Consider the following 26806-nt stretch of genomic DNA (forward strand, 5'->3'; position numbering starts at 1 on the left):
TACGCACAAGCTCGCACCTGCTTGCGATTCTCAATGGAATCTGAGGGGTGCGGAGGGGGTTTCTTTAGAATTAGGACATGGAAGAAATGATCAAATTAATTTAACACATTTACTGGACTACAGGTCAACAGATTTCCCTTCTTTCTGTGTTACTTATAGCAGCCCTGAACAAGATGATACCCTGCTTCCATCTGCTGAAAAATAAAACCATGCAGAAAAAAAAAACCTGGCATATGATGCAGGCAAGGCTGGAATGGTGGACATTAAGTGCTCTCGTTTCTTACAAAAATGATTAATTTGGCCTTGTTTGATAACTAGGCCAGGCAGTTGTATTTAATGTATAATGTATGCAGCAGACGCTCCGATAAAAAGGGGAAAAAAAACTACAGAAGCCATGTTCCAAAAATGATTAGCTGGAAAACGATACCGAATCTCCTGGTTGCAAAAACCCAGGGACCAAAAGCCATACCAAACTAAGAGAGTAGACAGGTTTGTGATAGTTACCAAACCACCGGCAAACTTGCAAATGCTTCTTAGATGTTACCGAAACAGACGCAACATTTCTTTAAGATGAAGAGTTGCAATTTGAAGGCAGGCACTGAAGTAGTGAATTTTAAAATGCCTCAAGCACTGCAGTATATAATCCTTTGTAATCCAAAGAACAACTTCATTCTACCGTGTTACATTCATATTCACCACTTTAATCCTGTAAGGTACTTTGTGCCAAGTGTACCACCATGTAGAGCTTTCCTTTATGAAAAAGAATGAAAACAAAAAGGCATTTTCAATTTCAACTCAATTTTAATATGCACAAGAGTTGAAGGAAACAATGAGCCACCTTAAAGAGAAATTGAATCTAAAATTTATAAAAAGATATAAATAATCAGAGGCCAAAATGCTATCTGGTCACGTTAAAACAAGTTTCTTTAGCAAGTAAAAATCTTGCAATTCACATAAAGCTTGTATCCATTTACAATACAAGGCAACTCTACTCTTTAAAGTGGCTCGGTCTAGGCGGCTAGATATTCCATGAATGTACACCTGCTACAGTTTTGTTCATCAATTATTAACACCTCTCACTGCATTCCCATCTGGACATCTTTTGCAGCAGTTAGCAGCCAAAACATAACTACATTAGTCCAAATTGCAATCTTCTGTCCCTTTACCATGAATGCACAGGGAAACTAAAACATTTATGTTCAGTCACAAGAGCAACAAAACCCATTCCAATAATGGCATCATCTCAACACGATACGTATGTTAACAGAACTCCGTTAATTTGAACAGTAAATACAATGTTGTTCTGAAGATAAACCAGATGTACAGTTAGCAGCCACTGGAGCTTTTATACAAGCCTTATATAGACAATTGGAAATATATATTTCAGTTTTTGTACAATTAATCAACCTTTAGCATATAACCTTCAGAGATCAGCATTCTCCGATCGCCTATATTGCCAAGGTCCACGGCCACATGATTTTTTTTTCTTTATTTTTTTATGCAATAGTCTGTTTGCTGCCTTCCGCATTAATTATAAGAATAAGCACAGGTTACGATTCAAAGTGTGTGTAAGACTGAATTACTGCAAACTTGGAAGCTCCACAGATTAAACCCAAGTAAAAAAAAAAAAAAAGTCTCTACTTTAAATCAACAAACTAAAAATAAGTTTATACATTAAGGGAAAAAAAAAAAAAGCTGAAAGCAAGATTCTTAGTAATAAAACAGTTTTTGGAGAGAATAATTGTTGTGTTTATTTATTTATTTATTTTTTTAAGATTCCTGCTTTCAGCTTAGAAGCTTACAGAGATTGCAGCTCAAATCAAATACCATGCACAGCACTGGACAACTATTTAGTTTTTTAAATTAGCAGGAACACACAGGTTGAAGTAAGTGGTTCAACAGGGCTCCGGTCTTCACCAGTGCAAAGCTTTCCTGAAAGCGTAGAACTTGGCTCCAACACAAGAGTTCAATTTATAAATCGCGGATTCCAGAACTCCAAAACACGAATGCTAGTAAGTTGTTTCTCCTCTTAGTTTCTTAAATTTCAGTAAAACGAACCATCGCTTCCCCTTACTCACCCATCGCCTCCAAAAGTAATTAGTTCATTGTCATTTTGTACACTTTTGTGAAAATTCTGTTCTTCCAATGATTCTTAGAAATAGTGTGGTGCGAAAAAAAAAAAAAATCTAAGTTAACCTTATTTTGAAAGAACAAGCTCCTCAGTCTATATCAAGAAAGCAAAATGTTCATCACATAGCATTTCAAATCTTACCACGGACACTGTTAAAAGTGATTACTGAAATTGATGGCAAGCTTCTGATATCAGGGAAGGAATGGCAAGAACAAAAAAAACACTTACAAAAGGTTGGGATTTTTTTCTCCGCTGATATGGTGGCAAATAAAGTAGGTTTGCATATTCATGCACGCTTATCCTTTAGTCTGTGTGATAGCGACTTTTGGCAACTGCAGAGTTACTGACACAAGGCTTTTTACTTTAGAAGCATCAACTGAAGATGCACAAATGTCTTTGAGCCATCAGCACTTTATATTGTGGTTAGTGATTCTCTTGTGGTTTTGAAGAGGTTGGTAGGGGGTGCTGAGCAGCTACAATCCGATTCCACTTAAAACTTGAACTCCTTGGTCTGCAGATTCGAAGTGGGGTCAAAATTAAAGGTTCCTCCTGAAGTGGCTTCAGGAATGAGGCTGGGATCCTCATCAATCTAAAAGATGGAGAGAAAAAGAATTTCCAGAGTAAATCTATTCCAAGTTTTAATATGAGCTTGATTAGCCACAGTGCATAGATAACAAGCTCAGGTGTGTCATCTTAACCTCTTGATGAAACCAGGACTGGATCAAGCTGCTATGCAATGGGAGGCTTACTTCCATCCCTGTTAATAGAACAGAAGCTTTGTTTTTATGGCACACCTATAAGGTTGATAGAAAAGGAAGATAATGCAAAAGTGTTTGAAGGAGCCATTTCGAATCAACTGCTAGTCAGCAAAAATGACCAGTGTCAAAACACGTAACACTGTTCAGAATATTTTAATCCAAAGGGGAGTGCTAGAATGAACTGCTACTCCCCCCATCCCATTCTAAATCATGATATCACCAAGACCAACATGTACTTACATCATCTCCAGAGAAGTACTGATCAATAATTTCAAAAGCTAATTTGTAGATGTCTTCATTTTCATGCTGCTGCAAGGTTTCTATCTTCTCTAAACCTGTGAAAAAAAAAGTACTGCATGAAATTGGTTGCAAGATATATTTTCAACATTCAACAAATGCATATTAAAAGTATTTTATCACCACATCCAAGGTTGCCATGGGCATATAAAACACATACACACTGCCGTGCAAAAGTCTTAGACGTGTTGCATTTTTCTACTCTGATGCATTATCAACAATTTACCCAAAGCCTCCACTAGTGTTTTCTACTATTAACAACCTTGACTTGCATAAAGAAGGAAAAACATTGAGTGAAATAGCTTGCATCAAATCAACAGTACAAAATCAGGGCTCAAAAGGATGTGTTGCAGTAAGAATACCTCTTAAAGGCTACAATATGCACAATAACACAGAAATTGGACTATGGAACAATGGTCAAAAGGTGCTTTGGACTGTTGATGGATGGACAACAACCTGTGCCTTTTGCCAGTTCTGTTGTCAATTCATCGCTTGTCTTCTTTCTATTCCTTAAGGATATTATCTTCAAGTATTGCTCATCCTTGTTAGACAGCTTTCTGGGTCTTCCAGTCCTGGGTTTGTCAATTACAGATGATGTTTCTCTGTACTTGTTGATTATGCTTCGGATACCACACCTTGAAAATCAAGTGATGCAAGCTATTTCACTCAATGTTTTTCCTTCTTACGCAAGTCAAGGTTGTTATAATAGTAGAAAACACTAGTGGAGTATTTGAGTAAATTGTTGATGCTCATAATGCATCAGAGTAGAAAAATACAACATGTCTAAGACTTTTGCACAGCAGTGTGTATATATATTCTTAGATTGATGCTCAAGCTGTGCTAAAATAATATCCAAGCTTCATCAGACACCTCCAGTATACTTAGGGCTTGTGTCTTAATTTCATTTTTCGGTGCTTATTTTTACCTATTTATATGTAAATTGTTTTTTTTTCTTCTATATACTGTAAAAAATTATTGTTTTCAGTTACTTTCGTTTTTCTGTCACAACATGTATAGTAACTCGACAGTACTTGCGCACTTAAGTTGTACCTTATTTCCTTTGTCTTCCACAATGAAATCCTTATGGTCACGGGCATATTCAGGGTTTTTTTGTGCGTTTAGGCATTTTTTTACATTGCCACAATTTGCAATTCTGTTTTAAATTCCACGAGCGTGTAAATACTCCCTATCGAACTGTCCTCCACTTCTTGAAATCTCGTTCGAATTTACTGTCACTCAGTAGTTGGGGAGGGTTTAAAAGTATTCACAATGAATCAATGCGAGATACAAGTCAGAAAGGAGGGATATTGCCCAACTGCACTGTTAAATATATATTTTTTTAAAAGGTATTTTATTTATTTTTTCACAGGGAAAAGGGGTCAAGTCAAGCCCTACTTTCATTTTTTATACATATGTATGTATCAGGAGTGTTTTATTGGTTAAAACCAAAAATCAGAAGCCAACTATATACAAGGATATAAATAAGCAGACTAACATTCGGCTCATGCCTCCGTCATCAGTGTCGCCAGGTTTTCGGTCTACATTCAAGCCTTACCTCCACACTCCTCTATTATTTCAGCTATGGTGCTTGCTTCATCGCTAGCCATTATTAAAATGTTTTTCAGGCCATCCAAGACAACCTGCACCACTTGGGAGTCTTTCACAGACAGCAGGTTACAGAAGGGCGGGACGACATTCTGCTGTACGAGGTACTCCACCTGCAAAAGAAGGAGCGCTGTAATTCTGAACACAGCTCCGGGGAGGTGAGCACTCGCAGTAGTTCCTTTTCTTTCTCTCCCGGAGGTAGCGATACGGATTTAGCCCCTCCAAATGTTTTGCATAATTTACCACACACAGGATTTGCTACAATGTTTCCCTCTCCCAAGTTTGTAAACCAGCAAACCAACCTGACAGTATGCTCACATAGCCCAAACAAACTGTACATTCACAACACAATACCTTCAAAACAGGTGTGTCTACCTGTCTTACCTGATCTTTCCTTCCGCTTATTGTTAAATTACTAATCGCCCAAGCTGCTTCTTTTTGTGTGCCAAAGTCACCCTGCATAGAGAAAGCAATAGGTGAATAATTAGCAATAGGTATTTTCACGTAGTTAGTAAGAAAAGGGTGCTCCCTGTACCTTGCCAAAATGGGTTTGTATGTTCAATTGGAACTGCTTAATTAAAACACTGGTATAGAAAACCTCCAAACACCACATTAGCAGCAGCAGACAAATGAATGAACACAAAACTCTTAAATGAAAAGGGTGTTTTTCTAGTGTATTCAGCTCACCTTAGCCAACTGATGTATGATCATGGGAATCAGGCCAGCATCTATCACAGCCTGGACTTGCTGCTGATTTCCAGCTGTGATATTCGAGAGAAACCAAACAGCTTCCTGCAAGCATAAACAAACAAACCAAATACATCATGATGGGATTAGGCATCTAAGGAACATGTTCCCCACCAAAAAAAGATACAAAACTACAACGCCAGTACCATGAAACGGTATTAATGTCAAACAGACGACATTAATATTCATGTGGAGATAACACTAATATCCAGCAAGATTCATATCAGGTAACCATGCTGTAATACATACATTCAAATGAACAGAAGTATAATGTTTACAGCCGTGTGTCTGCCCTGTACTAGATTTTGGAAGGGTGGTTGAATGCAATGGTTATGTCAATGTAGCTTGCCTTATTTATCTTCTCTTTTGGGTGTGTCAGTAAGTTAGGGAAGTGTGACAGCACATCGCAGTTCAATACAACTTGAGTCTGTTCATCAGTGCCCGTCACAATGTTGCCCACTGCCCTCAGCGCTGCGGTCTGTATTGAACAAAAAGAAAGCCAATTGATTTCACATTTAGAAAGGAGGATTTAAATAAATCTCAGAGTATATCCAAGAAACAATTAAAACTTGCATCACAACCAGAGGGGGAAAAAATAAATTAAAAAAATGACATGCAGCAGATGGATACTCAATTCCTCATCCAAGTGAATACAAAACACCCACTGAAACAACAATGCACTGCCATATCAATACTGTATATCGTTATTATGAATTTATCCAGGACAACCCAGGATTATTGATTATGACTTGGTCAATAAACACACTCCCATTTGAGGAATTCAGGCAGTGATTGACAATTTAATTCCCCCAAGAACCTCTCTCAGTCAGAGAACCATTCAGCGAGGAATCTAGCATTCAGAATAACAAACCTCCACCTCATTCTCCTCACTGCACAGAGAACTATTCAGTGAGGAATCTAACACTGCGGACTGCCAACAAGAGCTATTCCCATTTCCCACTGAAGGGGTTAATCTCACCTGAACTTTGACCTCTTGGTGACTGAGAAGTGGAACTAAAAATGGCACCACCCCTGAATCTATCACCATCTGTATCTGTTCATTTCCTCCATCTGTTAGGTAGGACAAAGCCCAAACTGTGTCCACAAGGATCTGCAAGAGAAGAAGAAAAAAAAAAAAAAGTGATAAAGTTTAAAATTCAGGCATTGATCAATTCAAATTGACGTGTTGAATACATTTCTGCACATTAAGCCCTTTGGTCATGATATTTTCAATTACATTTAATATATGCATTATAAAATAGATATACAGATAGGAAACTAAAGATGGTACAATTATATATGCAGTAACTGAGGGGGTTAAAATGGAATATGCTTAAGAAATTCCTTTAAATATATAAATGAAACACTTACATTGATGTCTGTGTGGTATATAAGTACACACAAGGCTGGCAAAATCTGTAAAAACAAAATAGGTGAATGTTTTAATGAATGGCTTGCCATGCACCTTTCAAGCTTGTCACTGGAATCAACTCTGGGGTATAGTAATTGAGCTGTAAATGATTTCAGTTAGTGTATAAAGCAGTGTTTTTATTAAATGACACGGTTCCATTTTAAAAATGACAATACTCAGTTTAACAATAATCTTATGGGGCCTGAGGCAACCAACATTAAAATATAAAATGGTTTCCTATGCACATTTTTTTTTTTTTTTTTGAATGGTATTGAATTTAGTGCTTAAAAAAATGTACAGGATAAGATGCTGAAATGTGTTCTCCGAACACTGAACTCTAGTGTGCTGCTTAGCAATGCACAATGCTAGACAGACACACTAATGTTCCTTTAGAACAAGAGCTGCCTGCTGTACCCAACTGAGTGGTAGTTCTGTAATGCAGACAACTGCCAGACAAACTGAAGAGCAATTCACACTCCAGTATCCAGTGGCAACACTTAACACTCTGATTCTACTGAGCTACACAGACAGGGGTTATCAATTCTTATAGTAAGCTTATATACACTCTTCGTCTAGGTACTGTATATATCACTTTAAGCAGTTTTAGTTTGCCATCTAAAAGAAAAAAAGTGTTAAAAGAAAAAACAATATTTTTTTTACCAGGATACCCATCGTGAATCCAATTAATAAACCTCTGACCAATGAAACAAGAAAACTTGGCAAAAATGTAATACATTTAGACATCTTTACTCGTATATATCTCAGTCTCCACCCCAGCTTTCAAAAAAACACATAGTTTCTGGAGAACAAGGGCAGAGCTAGTCTATACAAACAGTATCATCTAGAGCAGAGGGAGCAACAGAGAATTTGATATTAAAATCAGGCCTTCAGAGAGCCACACGAACGACCTGTAACAATGGCTAGTCTGGAGCAGGTGAGTGACAGAGCCATATTGAGTATTACCTCCTGCACAGTTTCCATGGGCGGTGGGGGGTCCTTATTCCTGCAGAGGTTGACAATGACCCATGTGACATTCCGGAGGAAGGTGATGGGAATGGAGGGGTTGATGAAGGACAGAAGAGGTTTGACGACTCCCAGTGAGATAACATAGTCTCTACACTGAGGACCATCCCCTAAAGAAACCAAAAACCCAAAACAAATCATTAAAAGATGAAGCCTACAGCTGCTACATGGGGTGCGGTGTGTTTTGTTGCAATGGTAGTTCTGTGTTTCCTCTTAGAGCAATTACTGTTCTGAAACACTTTGGGATCTCTCAACTATGAGTAAGCTTATACTCTGTGTGTGTGTGTGTGCATGTGTGTGTGTATATTATATATATATATATTTTTTTTTTATTAGACACTGAAAGAAACATTTGTCCACTTTACAAAAACATTTAGTTCTAAATAGATCCATGCTTAATTGTACAATGCTCATAAGCATATTCAGTTATCAAAAGTCAAAGATAACTAAATGATCAGAGTTTCATACAAATCACAGAAGAAACACAGCAGACTCAAAGTTCATGGAAATGCAGGATGGGTCACAGTGCTTACAGCACCTATGCAATTGACGAAAACAATCTGAATACCTGTCGGTCAGCGATGTTTAATGAAAAGTATTCAGTACTTTTACACCAAATATCAATCATGCAGTCTGAACTATAGGAAATGAACCGATTCAAATGGTTTGCAGAAATGTAAAATGTCAGATGTTGTGATTTAACGTTATTTCCATCAAATGCCAGCCAGAGACCTGTGGGATGTAGTCTGGTTCAAACTCATTTGCCAAACTGCATGGTCCTTCAAGCCAGACTAAAGGTTTCTCTCTCTCGGCTTAAAAGTGACTAGCTTAATTTCTTAGTTGTTTATTTTACTATTCCTGCGGGGTTCTTATTGCAATAATTGGAATATGTTCTAGAGCTATGGGAAGCATCCAGAGCAGCTCCTAAACTTGCATCCTAGCACAGACTTATCAATGACTGCAATCATAAGGGGACAGGTCATTAAATAAATAAATAAACAAATAAATAAATAATAATTATTTAATTGAAGTTACTTTACGTCAGGTAAAAGTGGCTACTCTAACCTCCATCAAGAAAGCACTGGAAAGTAGCAATTGAAGTTCTTGCTTCACCAGAATGTTCAACTCTACTTCATCTACAAAGGATCAAACATTTGTTTTTATTTTTTTATAAAGTCTGATAAGTAACATGCTATTGTATTTTGGAGTGTTTTAACATAATCTTGGGTACATACCAATGATGTTTCCAAGAGCCCAGACTGCCTGTTCACATACATTCTGGTGAGGTGAATGTAGCAGTCTCAGGAAAAGTGGGACAGCACCTGTGAAACAACACATTGACATGTCAGATACTACACCGATTTCTAATCTATGCTTGTAAATTAGAACACATGTGACCGCTACCAATAACAGTCAGTAAAAGACCTAAAATTACAATACAATAGTTGAATCTGCATGCCTAATTTACTAAATGATATTCCAGACTAATCAATTTTTCTACTATCAATGAAATAATCTAAAAATGAGAGCTGCATGCCATTACAATAATACAGTAGATTTCCTTACTGGATTTCACCACAGCTTGAGTCTGTGCAGAAGTACCAGAAGCAATATTAGTCAATGCCCAGGCAGCTTCAAATTGCAAGGATGGGCTAGAAGACAAAAAAAGGGATACATTTTCAGGGCTGCACATGTTTCTGCAAGAATTTACAAATTGAAATGGGAGTTTTTGTAAACAAATACAAAGCATAAGGTGGATGTCCTTAAATGGTTTGTAAAATATTATGTGTTAAAAAGATATGTATGTTGTTGTAATGACCAGAGATATGGCACTGAAGCAGTTAATGTTCACTGAATACAGCTGTGTACCAGGATAAAATAATGTGGCCATAAAAGCGTTACTTTTCTGAACACTGGTAATGGAAGTTTAATATATATATTTTTTTTTAATGTATACATAATTTCATTCATACATACATTCAACCGTCTGTCTAAGAAACATTAAGACAGTAACTCCCAGTGCACTGTGTCTATGCAACTGTAGGTCAATGTCTTGGTCACCAATACATTTAGAAGGGTTTATATTGCCCTCCAAATGTGACATGACTACATCATGGTTTATGAAATATGAGGCTTTAACACAGGTGGTGGCAAGTTTTCCTCTGATACCCACAATTAAACTTGACAGAAAATCGCAGAATGTAGCTGTGTAACAAGTATGAAGTCAGTATCTCAAAAGTTTTGCTTTTCATCTTTGGTGAAGGGTAGCGTAGCCTGGGTGACAGAAGTAAATACACAACGCGCGTATCAATGCCCCGGAAGCTGATTGTTACGGACAATTCCATCCAAGCATCTCTGGACTGAACCGTAGACCCAAATGTTGATTAGAGCAAATGTTTCTTCATCCCTGCTGCAATCTGGCTTGTGGTGGGTCTCAAATCAACCAAAATATGGTGAAACAGGATAAACAGAAATGTTCCTTGTATAAGAGAAACCTTCACACAGGCGTGGCTGTTTGTTACTTTGTCAGCTTACGAACAGCTGTCATGCGTTGTCTCGCTGCGACCTGGGTCAACCCAGGTACATGGTTTCACACGACACGGGATTGTGACCCGGGTAGCCAGAACCCCTGCCAGTGTGAAAAGGGCTTAATATTTGTACTTCCCAGTTCATCTTGGTGTAAAACCACTCCTGCAAAATTAACAAGGTGCTAGTTGAGAGTTTACCAACTCCAATGTCGAACATCTTCAGAACCACACTAACATTCCTGCCTTCTGTTATTCTACAGCACAAATGGTTTGTATAGTTGCCACTAATGTTTATGATTATATTTAAGACAGGACTTACTTGTCATCCCTTTCCAGACATTTCACTAGGATGGGTAAGATTCCAGATTTTATCAAGTCATCAATAGGAGGATTTCTGTCACTGGAAAGTAATTTTCTGCAAGGAACAAAAAAAGCAATTAAAAAAATTAAAAAACACACACCTTAAGTACAGTTTCAAAGTGAGGACGAAGGTTTTGAAATGCCAACCGCAGTAGACTGTCAAATTAATTAAGTAGAGAGGTATTCAGGATTATATGAAAAAACTGTCAACCTAACATCAATATGCCCATGGCTGGAGGGAGAAAAATTGGCTCCGTCAACATAATCGGCTCCATTTTTTTTTTTTTTTAACTTTCAAAAGAGAGATCCAGTTCAACACAGCAGGTATGCCACATTTCAGGATTTTTCTTGACGTGAAGTTCCAATTTTTACTGTGGCAAGCCAGGAGACATTCATTTACCATGGCAACAAAAAACTATGCATTTGAAGTGTGTACATGTGTGGAAGAATGGGAGGAAACAGACTGATCAGTAATCCTGTGGTTGTGAGAGTAGTTTATCTACAAGACTAACATAGAAACAGGTTTTCATTCCAATCCATGGAGTGGCTCAGTGATGTTTTAAAAGGTATTTTTCTGGTGCTTCCATTATCAGTCTAGCTGGACCCTAGTTGGACTCACCTACCAAGCAGCTAAATATTCTCTAGCAAAACTTGAATATGATGAACAGTGAAAAGGGACTAAAAGACACCAGTTTGCAAACAAGGTCATTATTTTGGGCACACACACACACACACACACACACAGCTCAATCCAGGATTACACAGACATTAAACAATTCAATCAATAATTTGTAAAAATGAGTCAAGAATAAATCCTTTTTTTTTTTTTTTTTTTTTTTTTTATAAATTTAGTCGTCGCCAATTATTTTTACCCCGGTTTTCACCCCAATTTAGCATGCCCAATTATTATCTGTATCCCCGGCTCACCGCTCGCAACCCCCCCGCCGACTCAGGAAACGGAGGCTGAAACACGCGTCCTCCGAAACGTGCTCCTTCCAAGCCGTCATTTTTCGCACTGCAGATCCACAGCGATGCTACCAGACCTTTAGTGCTGGAGGACAACACAGATCTGGCGGCTCCGCTGCAGAGCCACAGGCGCCCTATCGGCCACAGGGGTCGCTGATGCGCGGTGAGCCATGGATTCCCCTGCCGACCTAAGCCCTCCCTACCCGGGCAGCGCTCAGCCAATTGTGCACCGCCCCCTAGGAACTCTCGGTCACGGTCAGCTGTGACATAGCCTGGATTCGAACCAGCGATCTCCAGGCTATAGGGCACATTCTGCGAGGAGCGCCTTTACTGGATGCGCCACTCGGGAGCCCCCTGTATCCTTTTTCAATGTAGTGATTTGTTTAAGACTGAGTAGAGAACCACCGCTCTACTACTCTGAAAACAAGAAAACAAGCTTTCAAACACAGCAGGGATCCTGCCAAATAAACTGACTAAATTAATGAAAATGGAAAAGTTCCACTTCCCAGGTGAGTGATTCAGGCAATCACACTTTTTATACATTTCTTTACCCCCCCCAACCCCTTACCTTGCAGCCTGCACTGCGCTCAGCTGAATCACTGGATTATCATTGGTGGCGTTCTTCAACGACAAGAGAGAAAATAAAATCATGTTACAGCATCACGTACTGTAAGGCTATGGCTAAATATAAAACATCAAGCTTGGAGACCAGAGTTAAGGCTTACCTGCAAGATAGCATCTAGTGTTACATTTTGCTAAAAAAGAAAATAAGAACATTAGATAAAACATCTTTAAAATGCAATCCTCAATTATTTAAACTCATCACTACGACTGGGTGAGAACAGAACTTGCTTATCATTGAAGAAAGTTTGGAGTAGCAATGCAGTTGATGACAGAATGTATTTCTACAGATTATAGGGTAGCATACTGGAGGGTGTTAAAGGGAAAGAGTCACAGCAAGATATCTCACAAACTAGAACGCTGTGGAAGGAAGGATACGCCAAAGTTCTAAAATGTACATCCAAGCTTCCTCACTGTAACATTGTGGGCAGCACTTACACCTTTTATTAGACAGTGAATAGTTGTATATACTGCAAGTCATCATACCCCTTTGAAATCTGAATCTACATCAGAGTCTTCCAAGCTTTCCTCCTGAGGAACATTTCTTTTCTTCAGCAAGTGTTCGTCACGTTTGTTCTACGAGGAGAAAAAAAAAAAACATGAATTACTTCACAGATTTTCTTAAAATGGTCTGTCCACAGATTACTTCTGGGTGCAATTGCATCTAGATGTACAGACTGCTTTTGCAGATGTCAGATTTCAGGATAGAGCATAGGTGAAAGGAAACAAACCAACAACTGCAATGCAAGTCCGTCTCCAACATAGTATTGCGAAGCAGCTCCACGTGTGCTGCGTTACCATGTAAACCATCTTAAAGATGAACCTTCATCCATTTTTCTTTCAATCCTAACAAGTTTTCCAGTCCCTGCTGAGGAGAAGCATTCCCATAGCATGATGCTGCCACCACCATACTTCACTGTAGGGATGGTGTGTCTTGAGGCATGGGCAGTGTTAGGTTTGCGCCACACATAGCGCTTTGAGTTTTGGCCAAAAAGCTCTATCTTGGTCTCATTTGACCACAAAACCTTTTTCCACATCGCAGCTGGGTCACTCTCATGCTTTCTGACAAACTCCAGACGTGCTTTCAGATGGTACTTTTTGAGTAACGGCTTCTTTCTTGCCACCCTCCCATACAGGCCAGTGTTATGCAGAGCTCTTGATATGGTTGACTGGTGCACCATTACTCCACTCCCAGCCACTGAACTCTGTAGCTCCTTCAAAGTGATTGTTGGCCTCTCTGTGGCTTCTCTCACAAGTCTCCTTCTTGTTTGAGCACTGAGTTTTGAGGGACAGCCTTTTCTTGGCAGTGCCTGGGTGTTGTGATGCAGCTTTCACTTCCTAATTATTGATCCAACTGTGCTCACTGGGATATCCAAACACTTGGATATTATTTTGTACCCTTTCCCTAATCTATGCATGTGTATTACTTTATCTCTAACTTCTGTAGTGCTCTTTGGTCTTCATTTTCCTTCAGATTCACAGCCTGACCAATGATCCTTCAACAGTGGGGTTTTTATCCAGAAAATGTGAAAGCAACTTTAATGGTTCACAGGTGGAGGCCAATGGTAAGGTAATTGTGTCCTCGTTAGGGCAATTTCTTTCATCGGTGTAAACTGGGAGCATCCACAGCACAGGGGTTGAATACTTATGCAAGCAAGATATTTCAGTTTTTTATTTTTCTTAAAAATATTTCCCAACATAAAACCAATGTCACCTTACAATAATTGATTTTGAGTTTCAGTGTTTTAAAATAAAATATCAAACAGAATGAAATTTCAATGTACCATTTGTAATTCAGTAATATGAGAGAATTGGTCAGGGGTCTGAATACTTTTGCAAGGCACTGTATATATAGGATTTAAGGTTCATAAATGCTGAAACTTTAATGTAATACTTTTAAAAGTTAGAAGGTTTTGCAAATGCATATATCACAGGGTCATGGTGTACCAAGCTTTCTGCTAATTTAAGTGCAAACTGTCTGCATACTTTTGTATCATGTATCCACACCTAAATAAAGACTTGACACCATTCAGAAATGACTTCCCTTGACCAGGCCAACCAAAGTGCACCATCCTGTTTCGAGTGGGATCGAATGGCTGTAAAAGCTGGGTGACACAGCAAGCCACTGGCATTACTGAGATTCCTAACCCCCCTATTCATTCCATCATTTATCAAGCGTTCAATGGTGACTTTACGTAGCACAGAACAAGCAGACTTTATCGAATTTTGCAGTCAATGCCCAGAGGGCGTAAAGTTGTCGTTAAAGCAAAAGTGTGGAATGGCGTTGATTCGGGTAGGGGCAAAATTACAGGCATTACTGCAGAGAGTACTTTTAACATTAGGCATTCTTAAAAATCTAAAGATAGAGCACAGCACACAGAATCAAGAAGATCAGTTAACATATTTAATGACTGGTGAAATATAATTCAAAGCTTCTGCAGTATGTCCACTGTTTTGTCACTTCAAATCTTTTCACAAAACAAACATTAAAAACTTTAAAGCTGCTGTGTCTCGTGCAAAACATAAACACATTTGTAGGTGAAAAACTAATAAAAAGTCACTATATTTAAAAATATATAAATACACGTGAAATTCAGTCACAAAAATGAAGGGCTTTACATAATCTTTGCAAGTAAGAAATGGAAGTGTCCAGTGTGAAAACAAAACACTAAACAAAATAACAGATTAATATCCCAAGTAGCACTTTAGCATTAAAATGTCCAACACAAAAAATGGCGCCCAAGTTACAAGCTCTTGCATTGTCTACATAAAATATTTAAATTCCAAAATATGGATTGTAGCGTCAACAGGAAAGCGTAAATCAAATCAGACTGCAATGTCTGCATCACCTGATCCGAAACCGCCGGACTTCACGTCTTCATTATCTGAACCGGAGATAACCCTCGCCCTAGAAACTGAGCGATCAGTTGCGCAGCCCAATTGCTCCCGAAATCGCGCAACTCGGTTGCGAACAATTGCTGTGTCCACATCTGAGCAATTACTTGTGCAATAAGGTTCCCACGTCTACAGGTTTCATTTTTTTATGATAACTGAGGTGACAGGTTTTATTTACATTTTTATTCCATCTACAAGGTGAAGTAGACATGTTTTTTTGGTTTGGTCTAGAAGTCTAGAATTGTATTTATTTTATCTCTTTTTTGACAACTGATGTGAGACTTTTTGGTCAGGTTGTAATGTGTCCAGTAATTGGAGGAAGAGTTGGCTGTTATTTTTTCAACTTATTTTAAATGCCATATTACCTAAAGAAAAAACAGAGCCACATAAAAGCTGGATGAAACCGTGGTTGAGGCGTCAGCAGAAACATGGGGCATATCATGCCCTTGTTGAAGAAATGAGGCTTGAAGACGCAGAAAAGTACCAAAACTTTTTACAGATGGACACCCAATCATTCGAAATACTACTACACTTAGTAAAACTTTTTTAAAAATTAGCGCTTCTTTGACAGGATATGCAAGCCATGCAGTCAACATTATAAGAACCAATCAGAGTTTGCGAATTGCCATGTGATCGCCTACGTCTACAGAAGTCGCTCAGGAGGTTGCTTGGAAAGTACAGCCCGGCTCTACTTCAAGCAACTGTTTGCAGGGACGTCCACATATAAGCGACTCGGTTGCACAAAGCATGGTACTTTGAACAAATCAAAATCACTAGCGTTTCTCCTGCTCCCTTTTCTAATTCGGTCATCAGTGCCTGGCAGTACAAGCATTAGCCTGCTATCAAAATTAATCTGCGATTTGTGCTCATGTTAAGAGAAGGATGTGCACCAATGCAAGATACAGAATGTATGCCTTATAGCTAGGGCACCATGTTTTGCAATACTTGTTTTTTATCCTGTAATCCAGTCCTCTAGTCACATGATGGTTACTGACATTTACGTAACCCTTTCATCCTTGTGAATGCGTACAACAGGATTTTAAAAGGACATTTTATTATTTTTATTTCAGAGAACTCACAAGTATAAATACATTTATAGGTTTTAATTTACCAGTACATTTTACGCAGATTGTTTATAAAGAAAAAAATATAAAAATTACATTTCCTTGCTATCTGGATCTCACTGAGCACAAATATGTAATTCGTCAACAGAAGGAGAAATTATATATTTAATGGCTTTCCTGTTTCTGGCCTCAATCCCTGAACAGTATAGTTAATATAACAATTTGTTGAAATCTGGGCATTTGATAGATTATAATCTATAATATATATATCGCGATTGTCACGATACCAGAATTATGAACTTCGATACAATACCAATTCAGTTTCACGATATTCAATACCTCTTCAATACCACGGCAAAAAAAAAAAAAAAAATCTGAACATGCAAAATAAGAGAACATTCCTTTAATAAAGGTAAACAATCTTGACTCTAGGTCAAACGGTGCAGGTGCAGTAAACGTAATTTGCATATTATCACTTAAGAAAATGTTTTGTGTAGGACTATGATTGACTGGCCCTTTAATAGTTCTCCTTGTTTTTGGTAGTGAAATAAAGAGGATGAAGTAAAATTACAAAGTGGATGAATCTGAGATTTTTATTAATTGATTCAGGTGAGTGCTCTGTACATTATTGACGGAGAAAAGTTCAAGTTTTTTCTGTTATTATATTTGTGCTTATAACTGTGACTACAGGGGTTTCAGGTGAGTACCATATGTGGAATAAATCAGCACAAACTGGGGATTCAGAAAATAAAAAAAATCCATTGTTTGATTTGATACCCACTAAATTTAGTACAGAAATGTAGGGCACTTTCGTTGTTGTTTCCACCTGGAGTGTATGGTGTCCCTGCGCGGACAGAAAGGGAAGCTTTTTTTTTTTTTTTTTTAGTAATCGACTCAGTCTTTTACATGAAGGACACAAACACGCAATTTTCATTATACAAGTACAAAGTGCTCCGATACTTTCTGTTTTTCGGTATTACCGAATGCATAATTAATGAAGATCAGAACCGTTTTTGAAATTTGGTATCGCGGTAGTATCAAAGTATTGGTATTTTTGACAACCCTATATATATATATATATATATATATATATATATATATATATCCTTCCATTTGATTTACAGTAAGCATCAAACCCTGGAATAGAAACTAACAGGAGGGTTTCTTTATCCAAACTACAAACTTCTTGTGGGTCGAAAATCCTTACTGGCTTCAGAAACTTGTGAGCTGGTTGAAAAAAACGTGCTTTTATTCTGCATTGATCAGGGTTGTAGTAGCATGTACATTTTTCATTAACTTTGTGGAAAGTTTTAACACACTGTTTGTTTATACTGGCATCTGTGCTGTGTAACTCTTGTGCCAGTGCTTGGTATGTATTTATTCTGCAACTATTATACGTTTGATGAACTGTAACGTCACAGATTTCAAACCACTGTATAAGAACAACTAGTCCCTTACCATGTGTTGCAATCAGGGAGTGTTGAGACACCAGGTGGATATTGTTGCGTGCGATCTCTCAAAGAAATGCTTTTTGACTTTGTGGTGAATCCATTTTTTCTAAAACACCAAGTCTCGAGGTAAGCTTTATCTTTAAACACATCAATTTCTAGAATGGCCATAATTGTCCCTCGTAATTAGGGGGTATTTTCTAATTATCCAGAATTTAATGAGTTGATTCCTTAATTATTCTTTAGATCAGTTTAGCTGGAGTGGCTGCACAGACACCTGGAGGTTTAGGACTGAACTGCAGGTTAGTCCTGTCCTTTTAATTCTCCCGTGAATTTCACAGGGCCCTACTTATAGCTGACTGGTTGTTCATAAACAAACAAACAATTGGCTTACATTTTGACAAATTTAGGTAAAATTTGTCTTTGTCACCTCACATTGGAATAAAATCACTTGCGGCAACTGAATCTGAATGCTCCAGTAGTACTTAATTGAGGTTGCACATTGGTGGAATACTACAGCATGTGAATTTGTGCTTCAGTGACTAACTGGTATTGAAATAAATGGACTGTACATCATGGTACACTGTGTTGGGTAGCGATCCCAGCACGGCAACTGACTCAGTGGGACCTTGCGCAAGTCATGTTAACTTGTGACTTGATACGACAGGAGCAACCTGGGCACCCAGGAAAGATCCTGTGGGGTTAAGTTCTCAATGACAGCTCCGACTGGAAGCAGTCGAGTGGGACGGGCTTTAGGGCAGAACGCATGGGAGAAGGCAACGTGCACCAATGAATACAGACCCATTCAAAGATTTTGTTTTTGGAGCAGATCAATCGCGACGACAACTTTGCATTTGAACTCTGGGAAAGTCAGGAGGGGATTCCCTCCTGCCAGGGCGTTGGGGATGAATATTGCAATAGCTTTTTATTTTAACACATTTGCTCTAGCCTTTATACACGTTGATCATTTGATACCTGCCAGAGACGGCAAAGGGTAGGAAAATAAATCAAGTCCCTAATGAAATTATATACAGCTGGCTGATATTTATACAGTATTGCTCTATCATTTCCATGAGGTAAATAAGGTGCCTGTATTCAGTATGTATTTAAGGGTAAAACATTGTTCAACGATTTTTTAGTGAAGTATTTTAATACTGAATTGTACTATTAAGATTAACAGGTCTTACAGAAATAAAACAAATGTTTTATCATGTCATTATGTTGCAAATTCTATTGGAAACTGACAAACTCAGCTTTTACAGCATGTGTACAGTATAAAGTAATGTATTCAATATTTATTCAAAGTTGTTTCAATAATTGTACAAATCTCAAACATTAAAGTTGCAGGGAGCTACAAAAATGTCCAATATGCTGAAGTTTAAACTTTTAGGAAGTTAAACTAAATCAAACACAGCAAGCATTGTGGGTGGCCTCGTTTCCACAAAGCGAGGTTTCGCTGTTTGTGGTATCTTCATTGATCATTGCTACTGTGATTAATCACTATGAATGCCATAGCCCCCCCCCCCCCCCCCGAATCAGTTACAGACAAATCTGGAGCAACAGTTGAATGTGTTAATTACCTTTCTCAGTTCTATTGTCACTTCATTTCGATGTCTTCTCATAGTCTGAAACAAAAAATACATAAACTTAATTCAGCTTAAACAAGTCTGTGTTATCTTACATTGTGATGACATTAATTCCCTATAGCTTCTTAGTTTTCTTAATTGGTAAAAAGTCACACAGCAAATGCAATATAACAACTCAAAATACAAGTTGTATAAAGCTGCAAAAAGTTAGAAAGCTACACATTTTCATCAGGATCTTGAAGCCGGGTGTAAAACTTTTGAATTTTTTTTTTTAAGCACAAGTTAAATGTAGGCACGCACTAAAATATTTAGGGGCACACAAAAAAAATGCTTAAATCTATTGCTGAATATCTACAAATCTTTTTTTTCCCTTCCTTTCATAACACTTGTGCAGTTCAATACTTTTGCATCAACATAATTATAATAACTCCCCCAACTTAAATGATTTTTAACTGCCTGGTAAGCATCTTCCTCAGAATGTGCTACTTGCCTGTTATGGTAGTGTGGCAGTATGGGATTTGTAGTTTTTAATGTGTGATTAACAGTGGGCAGTGGACACCAATAAACTACATTCCCAGAGTACATTACGATTGAGCTTTGTGTTTAGATCAGACAAGTTTAGTTAATGTTTAGGACTTTCTAGGTCGCACATGTGTGCCTAAATTAAAATGTACGTCCGCACAATCTTTTAGTCTGATATGCAGAAACTGTCTGGATATTTTCATCTGTGCTACTGCTGGACAACACAGAAGGCTCTCCTCATCACCTGTAACAAAAACTGTTGTAAGCTTATATGTTCGTGCTTGTTCCGATTTGTCCCAAGATCCACCAAAAATCTCTTGGGATACACGTATTGGCTGATCTAGAGTTTATTTTTTTAAAAGGTAGTGCAGCCGGTAAACACATGTGATTTACCTACCAGTGATCTTTTCTCCAGTGCACAGAATCGTTCCTCTATTTTAAACCAGCTGTAAGTTTGGTGGTTTTGTTCAGATTATCTAAATTTTTAGTCCATTGCTTTTTTGGATGCGTTTGACGACTTGATGGTACAATCACACTCATGAAAATCCATTTCGCTGGTTCTATTTCATATCCCACCGTCCTCGTCAAATGATGTGTATGATTTATTTTTCTGGCAGCTCAGACTGTCAATGTAGTTACATGGCAACAAGAAAGTAACAAAACAAAACAAAACAAAAAGGTGGTGGCGTTTGTGTTTCGTGGCAGCGCTACAAAGTCCACATTTTAATTTTGTATCAACCTCCCCACAGTAGCCCATGGCGAGTGCAAAATAATATAGGATTGCCGAGACAAAAGTTGGTCGCCCAATACTTTCTGCTCTCACCTCAAATCAAACTGCAGTGCAAACAATCAGGTGATGCTAGCTAGCCAACTAATGGAGAGAAGACCAGGGCATGGGATAGCCCTCGTTATACATCAAGTTACCAAGGAGACAAGGGGCTGGGGAGCTGCAGAAAGTTCAGCTATACTTCCACGTTTTGGGAATCCGTAAACCACATTCAAGTTTCAGGAAGTCTATTGTGACAACCCTCTGATGTGGCAGAATAAATATTGCAACAGTGCCTAACTAAAAGGACGCAATATGGATGCCAAATCCATCTCTGACACTGGGCTCTCTCACTTTTAGTGGTACTCGTTTTAAAATAAAAGATAATATTAAATATCTAAAGTTGCCTGATGGCTTCTCTCTCTTTATAGGGAGTGGTGGGTGTTGTGCTACGGGACCCTCTGTTATCCCAAGTCAGAGACCAGCTCTTAGGGTTAAATACAGATGGGCTCTGGGGTCTGGCTTGCCTCTGAACAGAGAGAGAGAAACAAAAACCCCACTGTAGCTTAGTTTTGATGCACTTCAATCTCACTGCTCACCGGCACTGTAAAACAGTGAATGGCTTTTACACCTTTGAAAGATGAAGCGATTCATAATGTACAAACATCTATTTTCTCATGAAATGGTATAAATAAATAGTCTGGATTTTAAACATGTTCTGCTGAACGGTGTATTTTTAGTTTGGGAGCTGGTCAGGATGCGTGTGCAGTTGATGCAGACAGCTGACGTAGTGGCGAGGGGGCACGTCACACATCATAACCCACTGGGGGAAAACCAGGGACTCCGCTAAAACACACCAAGGGCATGCCACAAAAATAAAGAAATACAAAGATATAACACCAAAGATATTTACCAAGAGTGTTTGACTAACACAGCAAATTCACTCTAATGCACACTCGCAAATTATTCTGCTCACAGATCTATTAATAGCCAGTTGGTAGGTGTTTCTGACATTTTAAAAAAAGCATTGCAAACATAAAAATACACAATCAGCACTACATGCTCGTGGACAGAAAAAAAATATGAAACCGCTAGAATATGCAAGGTCGATTTAATTAGGAGATTTCGCTCATTCGTGGGGGGGGGGGGGGGGGCCCACACAATCCTCCAAGGTCAGCTCAAGAAATTTCCTATTTAAAAAGTTAGAACATTGTTGTTTTTATATTATATATATATATATATAATCTATAAATCACACACAAAGGATTAGAGAGACAGATTGAGTTTTAGAGGCGTCATGCAGAGAACAGATTACTGCAAAAAAAGATACAATACTGTCTGCATCATTACAAAAAAAAAAAAATCTACTTTTGCTAAAGATGTAAGCCTATGACGTTTAACAATATATAACCAATAGCAGTTTGCGCAATCTTATGTATAGGATTGTTTTGCTCTGTTGCAAAAGCAGCATGTAAATGTACATTGCTTTACTCGTCACAGAGTTAAATGCAAATAACCCAATGGTTAACATTACATCTCTTGATAAAGCAGAACTGGTACACCCAACATTGTTAGAAGCATACATGATGCATGTCACAGTAATAATCTCACTGGTACCAACATGCCTCAAGTAGACTTGATATAGTGACCTAGTGGTACATCTTGCAAGATGAAATATAATCGTTTCTTATGGCAAACACAGGGGAGTTATCATAAAATAATTGGTGTACCCAACATTTTGTAACTGAGACACGATGCAAGGATAACTACCCCATAAGGAAGCTAATCTTTAACCTTGGGGATCTTACAAATATAGGGGATTTAAAAGCAACTGTATCCAATGCAGTCAGTCAGTTTAAGGCACACATTCCACAGAACAAAAAAAACAAACATGTCCTAGGAAACAAGAGCCAAGCACTTGAAAGAAGTGCGACAGCAGCAGAGTTTACTTTGGAAGCATCTTATCCTTGCAAGCAGTGTGGTGCTGAACTAGAATGATGAAGTGCACTGACACCAATGATCTGAATGCCACCATGCCTCAAACATACTTGTGCTGTGCAAGAGCTCAGGAACAAGTCCCTGTTCCTACACGTGTCCTAGACCAATAAACTGATGGGCTGTCCTGGGGGAATACCTCCAAAGCAACTGTTAGAACATTGTAATGCTAATGGATTACTGGAATTACATTTTACACAATCAACTCATCATTTTACTGATCCTCAGTTGTGTGTGAAATGCCACCAAGGTCATGAAGACCTGTTTAGGTGGTACCATGAAGCACAGCCAGAAAAGCAGGAGACCTTGAACATTTTATAGTGCTTCCGGAGTTACACAAGAAAGAGAAACAAATATTGACGGCTGTGAAGGCTCTTTCCACCATGAAGCACAAGCCTAGTGCAAGTGTACTTTACTGTCAACTGGGAATTAACAGAATTTCTATCCAAACTGTGGGAAGATAAGGGAGCACTTAAATAAAACTGATTCAGTATCCCCATTTGGGGTGTTTCCATTAGAATGAGTTTACATCTCCTACATCTGAGGCTGGCTGTACACAAGGACATAAAGAAAACTAAGGACACAAGGAAATGAAGAAACTATTTGGACCATTATTTATGAATTCAGGCATATTTAAGGGTCCAGTTGCTAAGAATAAAAGTTCTTCCTTTTGGAGACAGCTGAAGTTGTCCTAGAAATCTGTCCCTTGGTATTTCCCCATAGTCAAAACTGGATTAAATTGCCAAACATGTGTAATACGCATCTTATCTTTTTTGTAACTGATAAAGAAAACTTAAGACTGGAGTGCAAGACAGGAAGTCTTTCAAAGGGGGGGGGGGGGGGGTACATTGTGCAACACACATTCAGGACGTTGTATGCAGCTGCAGTGCCAGGGGAAGGGGCCAAGTTTGTTGTGACACAGCTTTGCCAGATTATCTGACCCATAATCGTAAGAATCATAAATGTTATTAGGCCATTTTATACGAGTGACATAGTTGTACATATTAAAATCTCAAAGTGAGCAGTTCAGAAAAGGAGCTACAAAAATAGCAGCCTCCATCAGTGCATTTATTTTTTCTGACAACAGTTATGATGGTCAGTAAATATGAATGAAAGTGCCCGAGTGACGTCAGCATTCCCATACGGCCACAATCCATTTGGTTTTGTAATACAAGATATCAGCCATGGCATTATGCAAGTGAAATGCTGAATGGTGTCTCCTTTAATTAGACATGGTTGGTTAATCAGCATTATTTTTTATCTCTGGGAGACAGCAGTTACATAGAAAAGCCTAATGAGATTTTAGTGTGAAATCTGTTTTACTGTTCATCACATTGTAATTCTACATATGTGCCAACACATTCTCTTTATCATGTGTTACATTTATATTCTACCAGGTGAAATTTAAGTAAAATTTGATGCCATGGCATTGAAGCGTAACCATAATTAAGGGCATAACAGGCAATAATATATATATATGACATGAAAAGTAAAAACATGCAGTGTATACATTACTGTAGATGCCAGAACTTAGTTAATTTTGATTAAACACAAACCTTATCTAAATATGATAACAGTCAAATATACAGAAATAGAAGACTGATTTGTGAATGCATCAAAAAACAGGCATAGAGAATATCCAAACTGACTGTCTCAATGCAAAGACAATCATTGGTATATTTAAAAACTATTTACAGCCTGTTAAAAGTTGTCAATTTAAAAAAATGTACAGTGTTCAATAGGGTGTGCCATTATTTCTAAGATACTACATCTTATGTCAAAACAGTTAATACTCAAATGCTGAATTCAATACATTTGTGATTAGAATTAAAGAAGAGGCGATCACATTTGCATGACAGACAATGTGTGTGTTTATCATATGTTATTGAAACGTGTAGTCCCTGGGTAAAGTTAGATCAAGACAGAAGCTCTGTTAGTACCAAAAACCGCCGCGCCAATAAGTGGCTAGACCCCATTGCTCAATTTGCAGTTTTCAAAATAGGGCAAACGCCACACGAAGAACGTACATACAAAGTACTTCGGTTGTTTTCTATTACAGAAATTTCTTGAATGTGGTTAATGCGCTACTAGGACAGCAACCTAGCGGACGCAAAAGGTTTTATTTTTTAGAATGTCCATTGGTAAGGAGGAAATAGGATCAGTGTATGTGGTCCCTCCATGCTAGAAATAAATCCAAGACCGGTATGTGAAGCAGACGAGCTAGATACATACAGTAGTAGTACCCCAGCCAGGGGGAGGGAATGTGTGCACAATATTAACCTTACAAAGTGCATGTATTTTCGGTCGACGCCATCTAGATATATATATATATAATGATTAAGTGTTTCACTTGGCTGCTAGTGTATTTCAACGATACCACCACATTCCTGCAATCTCTGTTTCACTTCAGAAACACAGGTTTACGGCCTTGTTGTTATCGTATTTGACTACAGTCTAGGAATTGGTTGACGTTGGAACTGCAGATTATTTTACCAGTCGGCATTTAATTCCCTTCCCATCCACTGTTTTTTTTTGTGGAAAGACATAACCGGGTCCCTTTTTGCGTCAAATTTTTTGTATATTCCAGTCTAAATATACCAAGAACAAACACGAAAAGCCATCACTTCAAGACTTTAAAATTAACGTGAATGACCGTCTTGAAAAACACTTTTTAACAAACACAAATAAAATAATCGTTACGAGATCATGATTATTAGGCCGATTGTTGGAAAAGAAAAGGCCTTCCCTTAGGCCGCGCCCGCACTGCATCATGATGATGATGGTTGTGTGTGGGGGGGGGCGGTGGAGGTTGTTCCGGAATAAACGCCGCGGTTCATACCCCGAAAGCATCCAGAACACCCAGCACTAGCACCAGACCGACTCCTTGCACCTGCCTCCCCACGAACACGACTACGTAACACCCCCACTTTGGATCTCGGGCTTCCCTTACCTCGACATCGCGTCCCTTGTTTTTGAAACTCTTGATGCGATGGTTCTCTAAGCCGGCGTTGTCTGCCATGGCTGTGTGCTCGGTGCGTGCACTCCGGCGCTCGCAGCTCCTGTGCTAGAGGGAGACGGTCCGCCGTTCAGCGGAGAAGGGGGCAGATGGACGTAACGGAGCGCTGCGATACATGAGTGAGAAGAAGGCGGAGCCACGTTCAATAACTCAGCAACAGGGAGAGACAAACATGTAGTGATGATATTGAAAGAGCTCCAGCGGAAACATCGTTAGTCACATCAACTAGAGTTTGTTTGTTTGTTTGTTTTGTTTTAACTTACCAATTTTCGTTGCGTGTTTATGAAATTATCGGTATACAGAGTCACAACTAATTAAATGATGTGGTAAGGAAAAAAAAACCCAAATGTTCTTGAGGGTTTAATGGTATGATACGATCATTTATTTTCGCTTAAAAAAAAAAAAGTGCCCATGTAAAATTAAGGCCCGCGCACGTACAGCCTTCGGGAGGAAAGTAATTCCCGCGTTCAGTGGGTTCAAGTACAGGAAAAATACAAAAATACTGTAAGCAGGGCATCGAAGAAGCGCCCACCCTGGAAGAATGCAGGTACTACAAATTCGGTACCAGCAGCAACCTAGAAATTTGCGTTTATATTTTATCCAACCGACGTATTATTCTTATGATGGCCCTTAGCTGTAATTAAACGTGTCTCTTGTGCTTTTTAAATGTATTAAAGTAAAGGCTATTATTAACACGGTACGCTCTACGTTCATATGTTGAAACAAGACTGTAAAATTACATAAAACTCCATTTTGCTTTTGTATGTTTTTAGTTACAGTAACGTGTAGCTCTTCACTATGTTCAGGTGGAACATTAAATCCATACATTCTTAACAGCCAATCCATCAAAGAATAGCTACTGCATACTGGTACTATAGTCGAGGGTAAACGCAGGTAAACTGAGTTTACCCACTTCTCATTTTAGGAATACAGCATTTATTCACTCCGACCCTCCTTAATCCTAGCTATACCACGGCATCTAGCTTTAAATCTCGCGCGAGCAAGAACATATCGTTTTAAATCTCGCAAGCGTTACAACTATCTTGTATGATGGGAGGTAAACAAAA

General features: G+C 38.5%; 1 protein-coding gene across 3 annotated transcripts; it reads right to left on the minus strand.

Moving 5' to 3' along the window:
* Window positions 1-781: 781 nt before the first annotated feature.
* On the minus strand, window positions 782-26623 carry LOC117407303 (importin subunit alpha-4-like). 3 transcript variants are annotated; one of them, XM_059029184.1, is made up of 18 exons: window positions 26003-26623; window positions 25674-25845; window positions 19435-19479; window positions 12934-13023; window positions 12552-12581; window positions 12395-12453; window positions 10820-10915; window positions 9539-9624; window positions 9208-9294; window positions 7913-8082; window positions 6910-6954; window positions 6518-6649; window positions 5888-6016; window positions 5479-5583; window positions 5176-5247; window positions 4742-4904; window positions 3130-3224; window positions 782-2720 (listed from the first exon to the last, which is right to left on the minus strand). In XM_059029184.1, the coding sequence occupies exons 2-18, from the start codon at window positions 25740-25742 to the stop codon at window positions 2622-2624; spliced, it is 1572 nt and encodes a 523-aa protein (XP_058885167.1). In that variant the 5' UTR covers window positions 25743-25845; window positions 26003-26623; the 3' UTR covers window positions 782-2621. The 3 variants fall into 3 exon arrangements, with proteins under 3 accessions (XP_058885167.1, XP_033868052.1, XP_058885166.1); XM_034012161.3 differs by lacking the exon at window positions 26003-26623 and having other exon boundaries at window positions 12395-12447; window positions 25674-25906; XM_059029183.1 differs by lacking the exon at window positions 26003-26623 and having other exon boundaries at window positions 25674-25906.
* Window positions 26624-26806: the final 183 nt, after the last annotated feature.

Source organism: Acipenser ruthenus, chromosome 8, assembly GCF_902713425.1.
Source record: "Acipenser ruthenus chromosome 8, fAciRut3.2 maternal haplotype, whole genome shotgun sequence".
Classification (NCBI taxonomy): Eukaryota; Metazoa; Chordata; class Actinopteri; order Acipenseriformes; family Acipenseridae; genus Acipenser; species Acipenser ruthenus.